Source organism: Gekko japonicus, unplaced genomic scaffold, assembly GCF_001447785.1.
Source record: "Gekko japonicus isolate JY-2015 unplaced genomic scaffold, Gekko_japonicus_V1.1 scaffold446, whole genome shotgun sequence".
Classification (NCBI taxonomy): Eukaryota; Metazoa; Chordata; class Lepidosauria; order Squamata; family Gekkonidae; genus Gekko; species Gekko japonicus.
In genome coordinates, this window is record NW_015168058.1 from 252,265 (window position 1) to 271,283 (window position 19,019).

Genomic DNA, 19,019 nt, shown 5'->3' on the forward strand with positions numbered 1-19,019 from the left:
TCCCACGACCCCGGGAATGATATTTCTGGGGGCTGGAAGAAACTTCAGGGACAGAAAGGAAATGTGGGGAAACCCTGCATTCTATCCACAGAGTGGCTAGACACAAGCCATTAGTGGATCAAAGCAAGCAAACGCAGGTTCAGTTCTTAACCCAACACTGGCTAATCAATATAGCTGTTGCCCAAGTGTGGCCCTTTGTGGATAGCTAAACCCACAGATTGGGGCCACACTGACCCCAACAGGTTTTTCTGCAAACTTGGGGTACCCCCTAGGTTTGCAGAAAAATCTGAAAAGTTAAAAAAAATGGTTCTTAAAAACACCCCTGAATTAAATAAAGCATGAGCAGACAATGCACTTGCTGTTGAGCAGCTGGAGAATGGCCTGGGGCTTGCTGCTGCGGCAGTGGTGGCTGCAGTGGAGACAGCTTGGAAGCCACCGGTGGGCCCGGCCATGGTGGTGGAGCCCGGCGGCTGCTCCAGGCCCGGCAGCGGCAGAGCCCGACAGCCACTCCGAGCCTGGCTGCAGTGGAGCCCGGCAACTGCTCTGAGCCTGGCTGTGGTGGCAGCGGTGTCCAAGCCCGGCCACCAGGCACCACAATCACTGTGGCTGGACTCCCAGGGAGTCATGCCAGGCGGCAATGGGGGGAGTGGAATTCTCCCCCCCCAAGAGTTTTGTGGGGCCCCCACTTGTCATTGCTAAAACTGATATTGTATTGTTCTTGTAAGCTGCCTTGGTTACTTACTCCAACAAGAGGGCTACACATATTTAAAATAAACAAATAGGCTGACAACTATATTTTAAAAAGGAGACGATTTGGATCTTTCACATGGAATGCTGTGACCCCCCCCCCAACCTCATTCTGCCACTGTTGCTTCCTCTGCTGTGTGAACTCCCAAAGCCAGATAAGTGGACATGAACCTCCATGACAAACAGTGCATTGTTAGACTTGAAGTGGGACATTGTACTGGCATGGTGGCCTGCTGACACAGCGGACAGGAGGAAAGATGCAAGAAAACAGACTTTGAGACAAGCAGAGGGGAAACTTACAGTAGGAATCCATTTCCAAGATGGCTTCTTTGGCCTGAGGGGAAGAAAGTGGTTAGCACTCAATAGAAGGAAAAAGAACGGATTCCAAAATCTGAAGCAAAAGAGGAATTCCATTTTCCCTTCCCTATCCAAGGAGAACAGAGAAATAGGAAAGGTGACTGAGGATATGTTCCCCTCTGGAGTGCCTTCTCTGCATGCTAAGAAATCCAAGTTTCTCTTTGATTGTTATATTTGTCCATCCGTTTTTCAACTGGATAAAAGAGCCAGAGTTTAAAAACCCACACTAACACACCCACGGTGTTGGAGTTCTAAGGCCCAAAACATAAGAATGGGTATGGATTTTGGAGGACAGCAAGGATAACTAGAACAGATAGGATGCACACTCCCCCACCCCACTCCTGAGCCCCAAATCTTGTTCAGTTGGTTAGAAAATGACAGGAAAGGTCATGAAATTCCTTGCAATCAGTTACAGACATACACTGAGAAAGAGGAAAGAGAAGAAGGTCCCACTCACTTTCTGAGGGATGATGGCATGGTGATTTTCCAGGATTAGACGTTTGATGTGGTGAGTCCAAACCCGCTTGTCCTCCCCTGATTTTGCCTGATAATAAAAGAAATGCAGTTGAGTGACAGGATAACTCACCCAGCCTTTGTGAGTCCCACTGCTCCTTGACATTATCTTTCCAATGCACATAGTGTGTGTGTGTGTGTAAAGTGCTGCCAAGTTGCAGCTGACTTACGGCGGCCCCCGCCAGGGGCTTCCAAGGCAAGTGAGAAGCAGAGGTGGGGTGCCATGGCCTTCCTCTGCAGAGTTTTCCTTGGGGGTCTCCCTTTCAAGTCCTGAGTCACCCTGCTTCGCTTTCAAGATCGGACTAAACCACACTGACTTCCCTCCCCACATACACCCCAGCCCTTTCCCAGACCTGCCTGCTACCACCCTACCTTCTCCATCACAACCCAGGACATCCTCTAGGATCTCTACTTAGCATTCTTATCACCAGACTCCTCCTGACTCTGCACTATGGCCCCATTCTGACTCCTCCCCATATCTATGACTGTCTCTGCATCTTGACAAAGAACCACTTTCAGCCCACTTTAAAATGTTAATGGCTCATCCACTCACCTGGATGTTGTACTGCTGCTTGCTGTGCTTGTAATGGGTGACAGTGAAGCAGAGCGAATCTCGGGTGCTCTCGATCAACATCAAGGAAGAGCACTGCATAAATACATTAACGCAGCAAGTCCGTTACAGTCTCCAAAACAAAAACAACACAGAACCACTCTCCTAAACTTAGCATCTGAGCACTGTCTGGGCTGTTCAGGGTGAACCAAGAGGAAGTCTTAATGGGTGCACTTGCACTGAGAAGCTTCCCACAATGGCATTAAGAGCTTCAGACTTTGGTTGGGTAGCTGGTGTTGGGGCCAAAGACTGTGTGATACGGGGCTGAGTTTTATTATTTGTATAGTTTAAAAAACCCATGCTGCCGCCTAAGGTTTGGCTTTTAGGATGGGATGGACTACATAGAGAATAAATACATTGTATTTATTTAAAACATTTCTATGCCCACTTTCCATCCAATACACAGTCCCCGAGTAAATATACAGTGATCTGATGGGACAGAAAGAGAAGCTTGGAGAGAGGGTGCAGATAAGAATATCAATAGGTCTGGGATGAATTTGGGGCAGGTTTGGACATAGTTTCTGCATTCTAACAATTTCTTTGCTCATCAGACTCCACTGCAATTGACAACTGCAATGGATTCTGTTGCAATTGTTGCAATTGTCCGTTGAACCAAAATCGGAGGGGGTATGTGGAAGTAATAAGACTTTCATGCACTCACTAATACCCTTGTAGATCCAATTAATCAGTCTGGAAGATCTACTGCCCCTTGTTTTTGCATTCATAAGTGCAAAACAACCCCATTCCTTTACCATGCAATTGTATACAGTGCTTTCTTAAGTGTAACAAATACACATTAGATGATTTTTAGATACGTGCTCACAGAAAAAGGACCCCTTTGTGCCTGTTCACTGCTGCAGATGAAAAGGACTGTGAGGGAAATGGAAGAACTTGTAGGAAGAAATTAGAGGCATGCAGTCATGTTTGCACGGAGGTCCTCTATACCAGATTATAAATTCAGTTTAAACTGCCATGTATGAGATCATATGGGACAGAGAATGAACCATGTTCTGGGACATTAAATACTTGCCTCTCAAAAATGGGAGTTAGAAGGAATAATAGATGGACCTCTTACCTATATGAGACAACCACAAAAACTGAGCTCACTTACTGGAATGTGGTTCTTGTATACATAGTGATCACCCCGTTTCTTTGTTATCAGCAAGATTTTGTCAAACAAGAAGAAAGTTCTCTCATTCTTGACCCGATGAACACGGAAGGTGCCCTCCAAGACTAACTCCCCATACGTCGTCAAGTCTGGGCCTTTCCAGTTAATTAGCAATGACTGAATTTCCTGTAATCAGTAGAAAGGAACAGTCAGAGAAAAGCCTATTATCATATTCTTTCTTTGGATGACTTGAAACAGCTCCGAGAGTTTGAAAAAAATGCCTGTATCAAACCAAGTGCCTGTTCTGTGATGGAATTCTAGCACCTCTGAACAAGCCACCTGAATGTTGTAACACTGAGATATTACACTACTGTGTGTTTTTAAAGACACTGCATATTTAGCATACATTATAAATTCACTTCAAAACATTGAGGATACATAATATCCAAGATACATGCTACATTTTGCCCTTACAAGCATTTCAAACATTCTTCAAATCTCCCTAGAGTCGGATTCGACTGGCTTTCGAGCAAGGGAACCTTTACCTTTTCCGTTACACATGGTTGCAGGGGACCATTGGGAGGAACGGACTTTTATTGTGTCCCCGGGGGTCAGATTCCCCCTAATACTAGGAAACCCATGGCTCCACGGGCATGATCCCTATATTTTGTGGGGTGACCGGATTATAAAGTTCATCTCCCCCAAATGCCAAGGCCATTAGCAATGACTGAATTTCCTGTAATCAGTAGAAAGGAACAGTCAGAGAAAAGCCTATTATCATATTCTTTCTTTGGATGACTTCTTCCCCATATGCGGCCCCCGTTCTCTTCCGGAAAAAGAAGGATGGGGGGTTGTGGCTGTGCACCGACTACCGGTGGTTGAATGCTGTCTCCTCTACAAATGCTTACCCTATGCCGTTAATCAAAGATCTCTTGGCTGAAGTGGCTAAGGGAAAGATCTTTTCCAAGCTTGATTTGCGGGATGCTTATTTTCGGGTGCGCATAAGGGAAGGGGATGAATTTAAGACTGCTTTCAATACCCCCTTGGGCCAGTTTGAATACCTGGTGATGCCATTTGGTCTCCAGGGGGCTCCGGGAGTCTTCATGAATTTAATAAATGAGGTGTTGCATAAGCACCTGTTTAAGGGGTGCTGGTCTACTTGGACGACATTTTACTGTACTCCACCAACAAGACCTCTCATGTGCAGTTGGTGAGAGAGGTGCTCAAAAAGTTGCACAAGCACAAACGGTTTGCCAAACTGTCAAAATGCGAGTTCCATAAAACGGAAATTGACTTTCTGGGTTATCACATCTCCCCCCACAGCATAGAAATGGACTGGGGAAAAGTAAAGGACGTTTTGGGGTGGGAGGCCCCCAGAACTTGCCAGCAACTTCAAAGTTTCTTAGGGTTCGCAAATTTCCATAGGAATTTTCTGCTGAACTTTGCTCAGGTGAGCTTGTCCCTTACTGACTTACTGAAAACAAAGGGGAAGGGACCAGAGGCTGCTAAGCCGGGGGCTAAGCTGCTGTGGATCCCTGAATGCCAAGAGGCGTTCGATAAACTGAAAGCCCTTTTTACCACCAAACCCATTCTGGTGCACCCAGACGAAACTAAAAAGTTTGTGGTGCAAACAGACACCTTGGATGTAGCTATGGGCGGTGCGATCTTGCAAGAGGGAGCTGATGGCAAACTCCATCCCCTAGCCTACGTGTCCCGCAAATTCACCGATACTGAACGCAATTGGTCGGCCTGGGACAAGGAGGCAGGGGCCATCCGGCTAGCCCTCTCCGGGGGACATTGGTTGGAGGGGGCGAGGGGGGCATTTGAGGTGTGGACAGATCACAAGAATCTTGAAGTGCTTCGCACCCCCTGGAACCTAAACGCCAAACAGCTCTGGTGGGGTGATTTTTTCTTTAAGTTTCAATTCACCCTGCACCATTTCCCAGGCAAATCAAACTCGCTGGCGGATGCCTTGTCCCGCCTCCCACAGCATGAAAGCCGATGCAAGGAGGACCTAGAGTCCATGTTCATGCCTTCTCAACTGGGCGGAGCAGTGATGACACGGGGGCAGGCTAAACGTACCTCCCCTTTACCCCCCCCCGGGGGGGATGGGAAGCCAAGTTCGCTGCCACCTTTTCGGAGCTGGACAAACAGGAAGTGGAGGTGGCAGGAGATTTAGTGCTTGGGGAAAACAGGTGCTGGTATAAGGACACAAAACTTTTTGTTCCAAAACTGTTGCAGGGGGAGGTAATGGGCCTGGTACATGGATCTAAGCCGGCTGGCCACACAGGTTTTATGGGGGGTTTTAGCCCCCGGAGGGGATTTTTAAATTATTTTTTATATCACTACAAAAACTATAACAGAAGAAAAGGGAAGGGAAACTACATTTACGGGATAAAGTAAAGAACCCACTACTAACTAAAAACCCAAGAGAGGAGATCCTCCTACTAGCTTAGTTACATCAAGTCTTCCCATCATTAATCACATTATAAACTGAGTCATACATTTATAATACTTTTCCTTTAAAGCTTACATTTAACTGTCTAAAAACAGTACCCCCGTTCATCCCATCAAAATTCTCAAAGGCACAATTCAGAGTCCTTCAGCCTTTACTTCTCCTTTCCCCTTCTCTTCCGTAACTAGTAAGGACTTTTTGGGGCTGCTGCCCCTTGCTCTGACAGAGAGTCCTCTCCGGAAGAACCCGAGTCTAGCTCACCACTGGACTTGCTGTCCTCTTCTTTTTTACCGTCCTCTGACCTTCCCAACTGGAACCTTAGAAATTCTTGAGCTTTCAGAACAGAGTCAATCTTTTCTTTTTTATCCTTAATCTTGAAAGTAGCGCCTTTTGGAAATAACCATTTATATCCAATTGAATTTGTCTGAAGAAAAAGCACAAGTTCTTTATACTTCTTTCTCCGTTGTCTTACTTCAAATGGAATGTCCTTTAATACTCTGATAGTATTCTCTCCCACTTTCAGGGAAATTCCAGAAACCGCTTTCAGGATTGCATCCCTCACATGCCTCTTCGAGAATCTTACCACAATTTCCCCAGGCAGATTATTTTTCTTTATATAGCCTGAATATGATCTATAGACCACATCCATGTCACTTAGCAACGATTCCGCCTTCATCTCTGTCACTGGGGCTAGTAATTCGCTCATCACTTCTTTAAGATTCTCCCCTTTATTCTCTGGCATGCCCTGGAAGCAAAGGATCATGTTGGCCTTTTCCATTTGCAGTTGTAGCAGCTGATCTTCCGTGGAGCTTTGTTTCCTTTCCAGCTTTACACTTTTTTCTTCACCTTTTGAGTATCTGCAACCACATCATTTACCTTCTTAGTATTTTGTTTCAATATTTGCAATGTCTCGTTTATCTGGGTTTGCTGAGAGGTAATACATTTAGTCATTGTTGACATCTGTTCTGGCCACACAGGTTTTGTGAAATCACTACACCTTCTACAGCGCCAATTCTGGTGGCCGCACATGCGCAAGGATTTATCTCTATATGTACACTCCTGCCAAACTTGCATCATGTGTAAACCACGTAGGGGAAACCCCCGGATTACTGAAACCATTGCCGACCCCAAATAGACCGTGGGAGGTGATTTCCATGGATTTCATCACAGACTTACCCCCTAGCAAATCCATGACGGTAATTTGGGTAGTCGTGGATTTATTCTCCAAACAAGCTCATTTCATTCCATTCCCCAGTTTGCCGATGGCACGGACATTGGCCAAAGCATTCCTCAAACATGTTTTCAGGCTCCACACGCTGCCTACCAAAATAATAACGGACAGGGGCTCCCAATTTGTCTCGAAGTTTTGGGGGGAGCTCATGGAACTTATGGGCATAGAACGGGGGCTGAGCAGTGCTTATCACCCAGAGACTGATGTACAATTGGAACAGGTTAATCAAACACTTGAACAATACTTACAGTGCTTTACAAACTATCAACAAGACAACTGGGTTGACTTACTGGCTCTTGCTGAGTTCTGTTATAACAATGCTCACCACGCATCCACAGGGATGTCACTGTTCAAAGCTGCTCTTGGTTTTGACAGCCCCCCGATCCCCTTTCTGACTTCAACACTGGGGACAGGGGGGGAGGCATCCGAATGGAGTACCGCATTGAGGGAGTCGTGGCCGGAAATATGTGAAACATTGGACATGGCCAAAGCTGCCTACAAACACCAGGCTGACAAGAAGTGGGTGGAGGGTTGGGTTCTGCAGCCCGGAGATTCTGTATATGTGTCTACAAAAAATCTGCGGCTTTCCCAGTCCTGTCGGAAGTTGGCGTGGAAATACATTGGGCCGTTTAAAGTTGTACGGTCGATTAATGATGTAACAGTAGAATTGGACTTGCCTAAGAACTTAAAGAATGCCCATCTAATTTTCCATTTCAGTTTATTGAAGCCCAGTCCAGCAACTAATCCATGGCGCCCGGAACTGACAGTGCCCCCTCCTATCCTGGTGGAGGGTGAGGAACATTACGAAAAATCCAATATTCTGGACTCTAAAGTGAAACATGGATGATTGTATTATCTGGTGGAATGGGTACATTGGGGTCCCCAGCATCAGGAGTGGGTGGCGGGAAAAGATGTGCGGGCCCCTAATATCCTGCGGACGTTCCACAACCAGTTCCCGGAGAAACCAGGAGGTCTCCCATCTACTCTGGGAAGTGGTTGATGTAGATTTGAGGGGGCAGGATATCAGTTAGCTACCATGTTTTGCTTGCTTCCTTCTCTGACCCTGGCGCTACAGCGCATGCTTCATAGCTTGCTCGCTGCTCTGCCCGCTTGCCGTAAACAGTGATAGGGAGACCGTGAGAACCGGTGCTGCCAGACTGAGTTATGTGTCTGACCTTGTGATGGAGGGAGGGCTTGCGTTCCACTGCTGGTGTGAATATTTTGGCTCTCATGGGGCACTGAGACTCTCCTGCTTATTATGTAACCTCCCGCCGGGAGAATCCCCGCTCATGTGCTCAGATTTCATTTGCTTAGCCATTTGCCTCATCCTGCTATATGTAGGGATGTTTCTGCCCTATTGTCATTCCTAACAATAAACCTGTGGACATGGTAACAGACCTGTAGTCTAATAAAGCATAACGCTTCCCTGGAAACTTGTGTGTGGAGATTTACTTGCTGTTGAACCTGACACCTATCCGATAAAAAACGTCTTAAAAGACAGATTCTTTGCCTACAAGAAAGAGGAAGAGATTCGTGGATATTGTTATATGCCTTACAATCAAATATTACATGTTCTATAGACTCAATGCCATCTGCACAACAGGGACATATCCTTTCTTCATAAGGAGTTTTATTAAATTTTCCTTCCAGGACTGCAGATGGGAGTACATCCCAGCGCATTAGTGTAAATGTTCTTCTGTAGTCCTGATTTAGTAAACGGGAGAGGTGGGGCATAAGGATTACTCTGTTATCTGGAGCCAAGAGGGCTCGCTATTTCCCTATCATGTTTAAATCGTGTTGAGATATCCAGTATTCTCTGTTTTGCCATAAACTTGGCCTTTTCATAACCCATAGAGCACAAATATTGTTTAGACAAGCCGTAAGAGGCTAATTTCTTCTCTAGCACCTTAAACCAAGGTGGTTCAAAGTGATCTAACATTATTAGACTTGTAAAACCCTTGGGTAGGAAAGCTGGCTTTAGCCAAAACATTGCCACTGCAATCCATAGCTTTGCCTCAACTGTGACCATACCTATCGCTATACGAATAAAAGCATTTGGAACCCCATTGGGGGCTTGTAAAATTGCTCTCAAGAATTTCGACTGAACTGCGTCTGCTTTCTTGAGGTTTTCTGTAATGTTGATGGGGGCTCCATATGTGAGCTGAGGCAAAGATTTGGCCTTAAATAGCCTAAGGGCAGCCCCGATAAAAAACGTCTTAAAAGACAGATTCTTTGCCTACAAGAAAGAGGAAGAGATTCGTGGATATTGTTATATGCCTTACAATCAAATATTACATGTTCTATAGACTCAATGCCATCTGCACAACAGGGACATATCCTTTCTTCATAAGGAGTTTTATTAAATTTTCCTTCCAGGACTGCAGATGGGAGTACATCCCAGCGCATTAGTGTAAATGTTCTTCTGTAGTCCTGATTTAGTAAACGGGAGAGGTGGGGCATAAGGATTACTCTGTTATCTGGAGCCAAGAGGGCTCGCTATTTCCCTATCATGTTTAAATCGTGTTGAGATATCCAGTATTCTCTGTTTTGCCATAAACTTGGCCTTTTCATAACCCATAGAGCACAAATATTGTTTAGACAAGCCGTAAGAGGCTAATTTCTTCTCTAGCACCTTAAACCAAGGTGGTTCAAAGTGATCTAACATTATTAGACTTGTAAAACCCTTGGGTAGGAAAGCTGGCTTTAGCCAAAACATTGCCACTGCAATCCATAGCTTTGCCTCAACTGTGACCATACCTATCGCTATACGAATAAAAGCATTTGGAACCCCATTGGGGGCTTGTAAAATTGCTCTCAAGAATTTCGACTGAACTGCGTCTGCTTTCTTGAGGTTTTCTGTAATGTTGATGGGGGCTCCATATGTGAGCTGAGGCAAAGATTTGGCCTTAAATAGCCTAAGGGCAGCCACTGGACATTTACCCCCTTTATTCCAGTAACATTTTTGGATCGCCCCAGAACTCCTTTTGGCCTCTGAAACAACAGTATTTATGTTAACCGATCTTGAGCCATTCGCCTGGAAGAAGACTCCCAGGTACTTAAAATATGAAACTTGTTCAATCGGGATTGCATTTAAGGACCAGCGATAGAGTTTTGGTGATTTGTTTTTTGCAAAGGCCATTACTTTTGTTTTAGAGTAATTGACCTCTAATTTATTTTCATGGCAGTATTGGGTAAAAGTATTCATAGCTTTCCTCAGGCCTATTGGGGCCCTTGAGAATAAAACAGCATTATCTGCGTATAAAAGGACCCCTATATGTTTATTACTTAACTTAGGGGGATGGAACTCAGGCTTATTTAGATATGTTACCAGGTCATTGTAAAAGTTGAAAAGTAGAGGCGCTAAGAGGCATCCTTGTTTGGCCCCCCTGCTAGTCCTGATAGGGTCTGTGAGGTGCCCCTGCGAGGGTCTGTGAGGTGCTCCTTCTGTAGGACCTGAGTGGAGATTAGGTTGTTTTTTGACCCGCAATTCATCCCTTTGCATATCTAGATCTAGGACCAAAGTTAGATGGTCACTGTCACAATATGGGGCAACCTCAAAATGTTCTGTATCTTCAGAAACCATTATATAATCAATAACACTCATTCTGTCCCCAGACCAGTACGTGAATTCAGCTGGGTAAAGACCTGTTCAGGACCAGAAGTTTAGTTCTTTTTGTTATCTGGCTTAGAAGTTGACCCGCAAAGTTAACCTTTGTATCTTTTGAAAGTCTGTTCCGGCGTTGCATTTTACTATTTGCCCCATGGAGATGATGGCTGCCCTTTGTGGGAGAGTTAGGATAATCAGAACCCATCCGGGTATTAAAATCCCCACCCACGATCAAGTGGGCCAAAGGGAAAGCAATATGTGGTATTTTCTTTTTCCTTTTAGATGATTCAGTTGTAATAGACTGTAAGTTGTTCCAGCTTGACCCCTGTAAAAGAGTGCTAGTTTAACATCTGTGAACTGTTCCAGTTGAATACCTTGGGTTTTTTTCTTTAAGTGTTCCACACCTGCAAATAATAATTAGTTATGTGGCCTTGATTGGCTGGCAGGTCGTTTAATATCAGACACCTTTCTTTAGAACGGTACCAACTCTCTGTCAGAACCCTGGAGCAATCAGTTCCCAATAACAGTCATTCAGAGAATCAGATTGGCCTAGGGCCAATCACACCAAGGTAAGAGGCCCACCGGAATGTAACGGTTCATTATTCCCAAGAGAAAGCTGACACCAGGAACTCATGGCCACATATCTACGTCTAGGGAGATAGGAGAGGGCAAAGCAAGCAAAAACGAAAGTGAACATTCCAGGCTTCATCCCATCAGCCATGGCAACCAAGCCTGATGCAACAGGTGGGTTGACATTCTGCCCCCCCAAAGACCCTACCCTGCCAGTTTGTGAGGGTACCATTTGTGAAAGGCACGGACAAGACAAGGGGCATTAACATGATCATTGTGCACCCATTCATTATGGGAGGGGTCAAAGTCCAGCCATTTAATCAAATAGTATAAGCGACTATGTTTACACTTAGAGTCCAAAATGTCTTCAACTTCTTGGTGGGGCTCACCATCCACCATCAGAGGTGGAGGAATTGCTGGACATGGTCTCCAGTGATTTGGACCCAGATCCTTTTTTAACAAGCTGTAATGGAAAACGGGGTGGACATGCTTCAGTGTTTTTGACAATCACTCTAAGTACTTTCAAAGGCTCAATGTATTTCCACCCCCGTTTCCTCCCCGGTTGAAGTCCCTTTAAATGTCTTGCTGATAAGTAAACAGAATCACCCAGTTGTAAGTTCCACTCAGGGGCACGCCCTTTGTCTGCCTGAGCCTTGTAATCCTCTTTGGCCTTTGCCAAAGTTTTTGGAGAAGAGGCCAATGGTCAGCAATCCCTTGCCACCAGGTACTGAGGTCCCCCCACCTAGACCCCGATGGAGGCACCATGGGTACAGATGTCCCCTCGTACCCATGCACAGCCTTAAATGGAGATAAACCAATAGAACCGTGCACTGAATTGTAGCTGTATTCCGCATAGGGGAGGAGTTCAACCCAATCATCCTGTTGGTAGTTTGTAAAACACCGGAGGAATTGTTCAAGCATCTGATTAACCTGCTCAGTCTGGCCATCAGTCTCGGGGTGGTAAGTGCTGCTGAGCCCCTGTTCTATCCTCAGCACCTGAAGGAGTTCTCTCCAAAACTTGGCAATGAACCGGGAACCCCGGTTGGATATAATTTTGTGGGGCAGCTAATGTAATTTTACCACATGTTGCATAAACATCTTTGCTAACATTTTGGCTGTGGGCAGCTTTTTGCAAGGGATGAAGTGTGCCTGTTTGGAAAACTAATCAACCACCACCCATATCACTATTTTACCCTTACTGGGTGGCAGATCAGTTATAAAATCCATGGAAATAATGTCCCAGGGCTGGTCAGGCACCTCGAGAGCTTGTAAGGTTCCAGGAGTTTTTCCTGGTCTCCTCTTCCCCATCAAACAAGTTTGACATGACCCTACATACTGGGATATATCTGCCTGCGTATGGGGCCACTAAAACGGTCTCTGAACTAAGTGCAGGGTTTTTAAATAGCCAGAGTGCCTGGCTAGTTTTGATTCATGAACCGGAAAACAATCAAGGGTTGTAAGTATTCTTATAATAATTATTATACATGAATTGTAAAAGTGATGTATTTTATAGAATCATCAGTGAGATCCATGAAATTTTGATATGTTACCAGTTGAAATGAATTCTTGAGAGACACCACACGTAAGGTTTCTCATATCAATTTTATTGATAACTTTATTGTTAATGTGGGTGTACATTTGTTTAAAATTCTTATACGGTCAATTTTGTTGTATTTGGTAAGGTCATTCATCTTTGTTCAAAAGAAGATTATTGTCAAAAGGCAGGACATTTCGGAGACCACCATCTACGCTTACTATTGTATCATCATATTAATTGTACACTAATTTGCATATTATATTTTTGATTATTTTTCAATGAAATATTGTTTAGCGTTAGTTGTCACATTTCCTTGCTTGTTTTCTGGTTCGTACAGTGACTGTGTCCATCTACTCAAATTGCAACTAGTTTTGATTCATGGCCAAAGTGGAGGACCTCTCCCTGCAATGAAATGGGCATGGAGAGACAGTCATTTCGATACCAACAACGATTGTCCCTTTTGCTGGAGATCACCTTAGAGATCACCTCACAGTCAGCATCAGAAAGGGCGGGCTTTGAATTTACAGGCCCACAAATCATCGCTAGCGGGCTGGCCCCCCTTTGCAAGGCTGTGAGTCATTACCGCCCCGCCCAACTGGGAGGGCGTGAACATAGAGTCTACTACCTCCTCCCTCTGACTTGCATGTTGGGGTAGGTGGGACAGGGCATCAGCAAGGAAATTGGATTTTCCGTGGAGGTGCTGAAGGGTGAAACGAAACTTAGAGAAAAACTCCGCCCATCTGAGTTACTTAGCATTGAGGTGGTGGGTGGTGCACAGTGCTTTGAGGTTTTTATGGTCAGTCCAGACCTCGAATGCCTCCTGGCCCCCTCCAACCTGTGACATCAGGTGGACAAGGGAAGTTTGATAGCCACTGCCTCTTTGTCCCAAACAGCCCAGTTGCACTCTGTAGGTGAAAATGTTTTGGAGTTGTAAGCAAGGGGGTGGAGCTTGCCATCTTCCCCTTTTTGGAGTATCGCCCCCCCCATGGCTACATCCAAGGCATCAACCTGGACCCCGAAAGGCTTATTTCATCCGGGTGATGTAAAATTGGCTCGGAAGTGAATAAGCCTTTGAGTGCCTCGAAAGCCTGGTGACATAGAGTCCATTCCAATTTAGCACTCGGCTTGACACTTTCCTGCTCCTTCCCTTTAGTTCTCAACAAGTCCATTAAGGAGAGGCTGACTTGAGCAAAGTTTGGGATGAAAGGGTGGTAAAAATTTGCAAACCTCAAGAAGCTCTGTAGCTGCCACCGCATGCGCGGGGCTTCCCAGCCCAGCACATCCCTTACTTTGTGGGGATCCATCCCCAGCCCTTGCCCTGATATCCGATATCCCAAGAAATCCACCTCCTCCTTGTGAAATTCACACTTAGACAACTTGGGAAAAAGTTTGTGCTCGTATAAAGTCTCTAGAACTTCCCTCACCAAAGTCACGTGGGAGTCCTTATCACGAGAATATATCAGGGTATCATCAAGATAAACCAGCACCCCCTTGAATAAATGCTTGGGCAGCACTTCATTTATTAAGTTCATGAAGACCCCCAGGGCCCCAGCAAGCCCGAACAGCATCACCAGGTATTTGAACTGGCCCAATGGTGTGGGGTTTTTTGTACAATAAATTTATTGAAATTTTGCTGAAAATAATAACAACATCACAAGTACATATACAGCAGTGGCGTAATACATGGGTAAAGAAGATTTCCAACAAGCAACTGTGCATCAGAAGTTTTAGAACAATCAAAGCTGTAAAGAGAGAATTTTTAATGGAACATTTCAATGAAAATTTCAACTTGTAATAATGTAAAAGAAAATTGTTATAAAATGATGTATAGATGGTATATGACACCTAAAAAGATTGCTAATATGAATGAAAATATGTCTAACAAATGTTGGAAATGTAAGAAAAAAGAGGGCTCATTTTACCACATGTGGTGGACTTGTGATAAAGCAGTGACTTTTTGGACAGAAGTCCACATTGAAATGCAAAAAATCCTGAAATGTACCTTTAAAAAGAACCAGAAGTACTACTTTTGGGATTAAAAATGGAAGAAGTAAATGTGACAAAAAGAACATTGTTATGGTATTTGATCACAACAGCCAGAATGACGTATGCACAATACTGGAAACAAGACAAAATACCTGAAATATGGGAATGGATAAAGAAAATGCTTTTTATGGAAGAAATGGACAAACTGACAAAGAAACTTAACAATAAAGAAGATGAAGAATTTTTTGAAGAATGGAAGGACTTTAAAGAATACATAGAAAAACACTGGGATGTAAAGAATAACTTACTTTGCTTTGATAGCTATTAAGAACAGAAAATAGAAAATGAATTAATTGAATAGATAATTAAAAGGTTACCTAGGAATTAGATTATAAGTATAAGACAATGGAAGTTAATTGATTAAGTAATAAGTGGGGTAATATGGAAAGTAAGAATCAGTATTATGGAGGGGGTGGGAGCATTGCGGGAAGCCTGGGAATGGGAAGGAGGGGGAAAAGGAAAAGGGTATTTGACAAATGTGAAGTTATAATTTTAGATATGTTGTAATATCCTGATAATAAAATGTTTTTTAAAAAAAGTTGTAAAGAGAGAAACATTAACATTAAGGTATTATCCATAAGCTGGAAGCAGTCTTACCTTATGTTTTAAACCTAGCTATTGCATTAGATGCCAGTCAACTGAGAGTTTTACCACAGCTAAAGGTCATCAATTACTTTGGGAATGTCCTGTTGGGAGGTGAGATATTCTAGGATAGGAAACCAAACTGAGACAAACGTGGAGGAGGCAGGAATCTTATCAAAGTGCATAAGATTATCTGAGAGTTTCGCCATAATGTATAAATCCTTTTTATGCCATTGTGAAAGTGTGGGTGTCATTGTCATTTTCCAGTATGAGGCAATGACAGTTTTAGCTGCAATAAGCATCAGAGATGAAAATGTTTTTATGAAAAAATGGTTGAGAGTGTATAAATGGATAGAGGAAAAGATAGGACAATAGACTCGAATTATATTTGTTATAATTTGTTATATGGATTTGTATATATTTTATAATTATGAAAAAAACTAATAAATTTAAAAAGAGAGAGAGAGAGAGATCCTTGCTTGGATAGCAAACGAGTTGCAATTAGTAGCCCAACTGTTCAAAAACAAGTTTTCTGGAGTGGGAGAGATGTCTATGTGTGGTAGACTTGATGTGATTTAGAACTTCAATCCAAAAAGGATTTATTTTGGGGCAGAAGATCCAACAGTGCAAGTAAGTTCCCACATTACTGCATTTCTTCCAGCATTTTGAATTGTATTTTGGATTTATTTGAGCCAGGTTGTGTGGTATAAGGTACCAGTGTGACAATATTTTGAACGTTTGCAATTTAACTCCTGTGATCTTGGAGTGGAATGGAGAAGATCTTGATATGACAATTGTGCATTGTTCTCCTTGGATGCTAGGACCTTTCTTCCAGCATTTTGAATTGTATTTTGGATTTGTTTGTGTGGTGTAAGGTTCCAGTGTGACAATATTTTGAACGTTTGCAATTTAACTGCTGTGATCTTGGAGTGGAATGGAGAAGGCTTGATATGACAATTGTGCATTGTTCTCCTTGGATGCTAGGACATGTATTTTAGTGATTAAATCCTTTTGACAAATGCTGGCAAATCTAAGAATAAACTCAAATTCAGTGTGTGGTTGTTGTAAAATAGAGTGGAGATGAATTTGAGTGTAAAGATGTGAGATTTGAAAATATTGTATCCATGGAACCTGTGCCTTCAATTTGGCTTCCAAAGACACCTTAGACAATAGCAATTGTTTAGATTACGTAGCATTGTAACTTTGGCTAATTTCCAAGAGTTGAATGCAGGATTGTCCATGCCTGGCAAGAACCATGCTTGATTTTAAGAAGATTGATATCGGAAAATGGGTGGCAAAAGAGCCAGTCTCATACGATCCCAGCATGTTAACATCACTGTGAGAAGAGGGCTGTCCTGTACCTGTTTGGGTCGACTTGAAGGGGATTGCTAGAAGATTTCTTGGATGTCATAAGGTGAAGTATAAGTGACAAACTTCTGGATTTGGTTAGAGGAGGAGTCAGCATATAACAATTTAACCGCATTGGAGAGGTGTATGGCTCTTAAGTAACGTTGTAAATTCGGGAAGTTTATGCCCCCCTGCTCACTGGTCCTATATAAACTTTTACAGCTAATTCTATGGTGTCTGTATGACCAGAAGAATTGCATCAATATTTTTTGTCATTTTTGTAATAAAGGAGGGATGTGCAGTGGAATGGTACAAAAAAGAAAAATAAAGGTAGGTAGAATAAAAGATTTAATTATATTCAATCTATCAAGCCAAGAAATGCACAATTTGTGCCATTTCAAAAGATCAAGTTAAATGTCATGTTCCATTTTGTCAAGATTAAATTTTTGGATATCTTTGAAGTTCTTGGGTAGTTTAATGCCCAGGTATGGTAAGTAGTATGAAGTGTTGGATTTGATGTCCAGAATTGTGTGATGATCTAAGTTAATTGGCAGAATACAAGATTTTGAAACATTTACCTTAAGTCCTGAGACTCTGCCAAATTCTAAGATTTTGTTGAAGTGAGATTAAGGATGAAGCAGGTTGGGTCTAGTATACCAGCATATTGTCGGCAAATAACGATACTTTGAACTCTTTTTTGCTTAGTGTGATACCTTTGATAGATGTTGTGAGGTATCCTCCTCACTCTGTTAAAGGGGACCTATATGACTTCTGTCATCCCCTTACCTTTCACCTCAGGAGCCCAAACACCTTTCCTGACAGATATAAAAGAATGGCACCGATAGCGTGGTTTTAAATAAACTGTAAGATTTATTCTTTATAAAAGGGTAGGGAAATGGAAAAATGGTTTTAAATGTTTTATCTGAACTAAACAGTTGGCCACCAGCCAGTTTCTACCATGAACTCTCTTAACACTGTTGCAGGCTTCTTAAAAGTCAGGCAGAGATAATAAGAACAACAAACCCTCTAAGGTATTTCTTTGCCATAGGCAGGCAGTTGTAATGTTACAGATCATATACAATGTGTAACTCAAGGCTCCCCAGTTGGGCTGGAGATCTGTCTGTCCCTGCTGGGACTTTCCCCAGGATAACAGAACGACAGTCCTTCCCTGTGTTTGTGTTTGTGTTTCTCTTTTAAACAGAGGCCTGCCCTTTGGACTCTGGCAAAACCTCTCAGCAGAGTCTGATTGGTCCCTCTGCTCTGTGACACCCTGTCACTGTGCCCCAGACTGAGAGTTTTCCCTCAGAAGGAAGCCACCCAAAAGCCCCTTTTCAATCACTCCCTCTCAGAACAGAGCCCTTCCAACCTTCTCTCTCTCTCTCTCTCATCCAGCTTCCAGACCACAACTGCCTAACTAACCAGACCTTTCCCCCTCCTTAATTTTGAGATTAGCAGTAGGTTCTGCATAAATAGCACAGATGGCTGTCATGGACCTTTCCCCAAAACCCATCTTGTGCAGTAGCATTTTAAGATATGGGATTTCCACCGTATCAAATGCTTTCTCCAAATCCAAGGAGAGGAAAGCAGACTTGATATTTCGTGATTTACTGTAATTTAGAATTGTAAGGGTTTTGTGAATATTATCCATGATATCACGGTTAAGCATAAAGCCCACTTGATCTTGATTAATGTATTGCGTGATGAATGGTCTTTTGGCTAGCACAGAAGTGGAGATTTAAAAATCAGTAATAAGGAGAGAAATGGGCCTATAAGAAGACGGTACCGCTGGGTCTTTCCCTTGTTTGGGAATCACTATAATTGAAGCCCGACTCCACGATGGAGGAAGACATTTCAAATCTAAGATGTGACTGCATACCTCAGCTAAAGGAGAGAGAAGCAAATTGTTTAAAGAATTCCGGAGTGAAGCCATCTGGTTGTGGTGCTTTTGAAGAGTTGAGTTTTTTTATGGTTTCTAAGATTTCCTGAGTATTGAATGGTTCAACTAGCATGGAGCTGTGCTCCTCTGAGAGAGTTTTCCCCAGTGGATGGGTTTTGAAAAATTCTGCAAGGCTAGAAGGAGGAACTTTAGTGGAGCTATACAATTTATTATAGAAATCCAGAAAGATTTGAGAGATTTTCTCTGAATTATAGTGAGGTATCCCCTTTTCATCTTTTATTGCAGTGATCAATCTCGAATATTGTTGCTGCTTTACCCGCTTTAACAGGAATTTCAACGATTGGGGGGTGAAGGTCCACCCTCTCTGTTTGGAATATAAACTTTTTTTTTGAATCTGGGTAATTTCTAACAA

The 19,019-nt window shown here is 43.2% G+C and overlaps 1 protein-coding gene across 1 annotated transcript in view; it reads right to left on the bottom strand.

Annotated features, from left to right (window-relative positions):
* The window catches only part of PLEKHG3 (pleckstrin homology and RhoGEF domain containing G3), a 58,486-nt gene that overhangs the window by 13,702 nt on the left and 25,765 nt on the right, over positions 1 to 19,019 (bottom strand). The window contains exons 7-10 of the mRNA XM_015414499.1: positions 3,339 to 3,521; positions 2,171 to 2,263; positions 1,562 to 1,648; positions 1,048 to 1,081 (exon numbers count right to left, since the gene is read on the bottom strand). Of these exons, the coding sequence (XP_015269985.1) occupies positions 1,048 to 1,081; positions 1,562 to 1,648; positions 2,171 to 2,263; positions 3,339 to 3,521 (397 nt within the window). The remainder of the gene's footprint in view (positions 1 to 1,047; positions 1,082 to 1,561; positions 1,649 to 2,170; positions 2,264 to 3,338; positions 3,522 to 19,019) is intronic.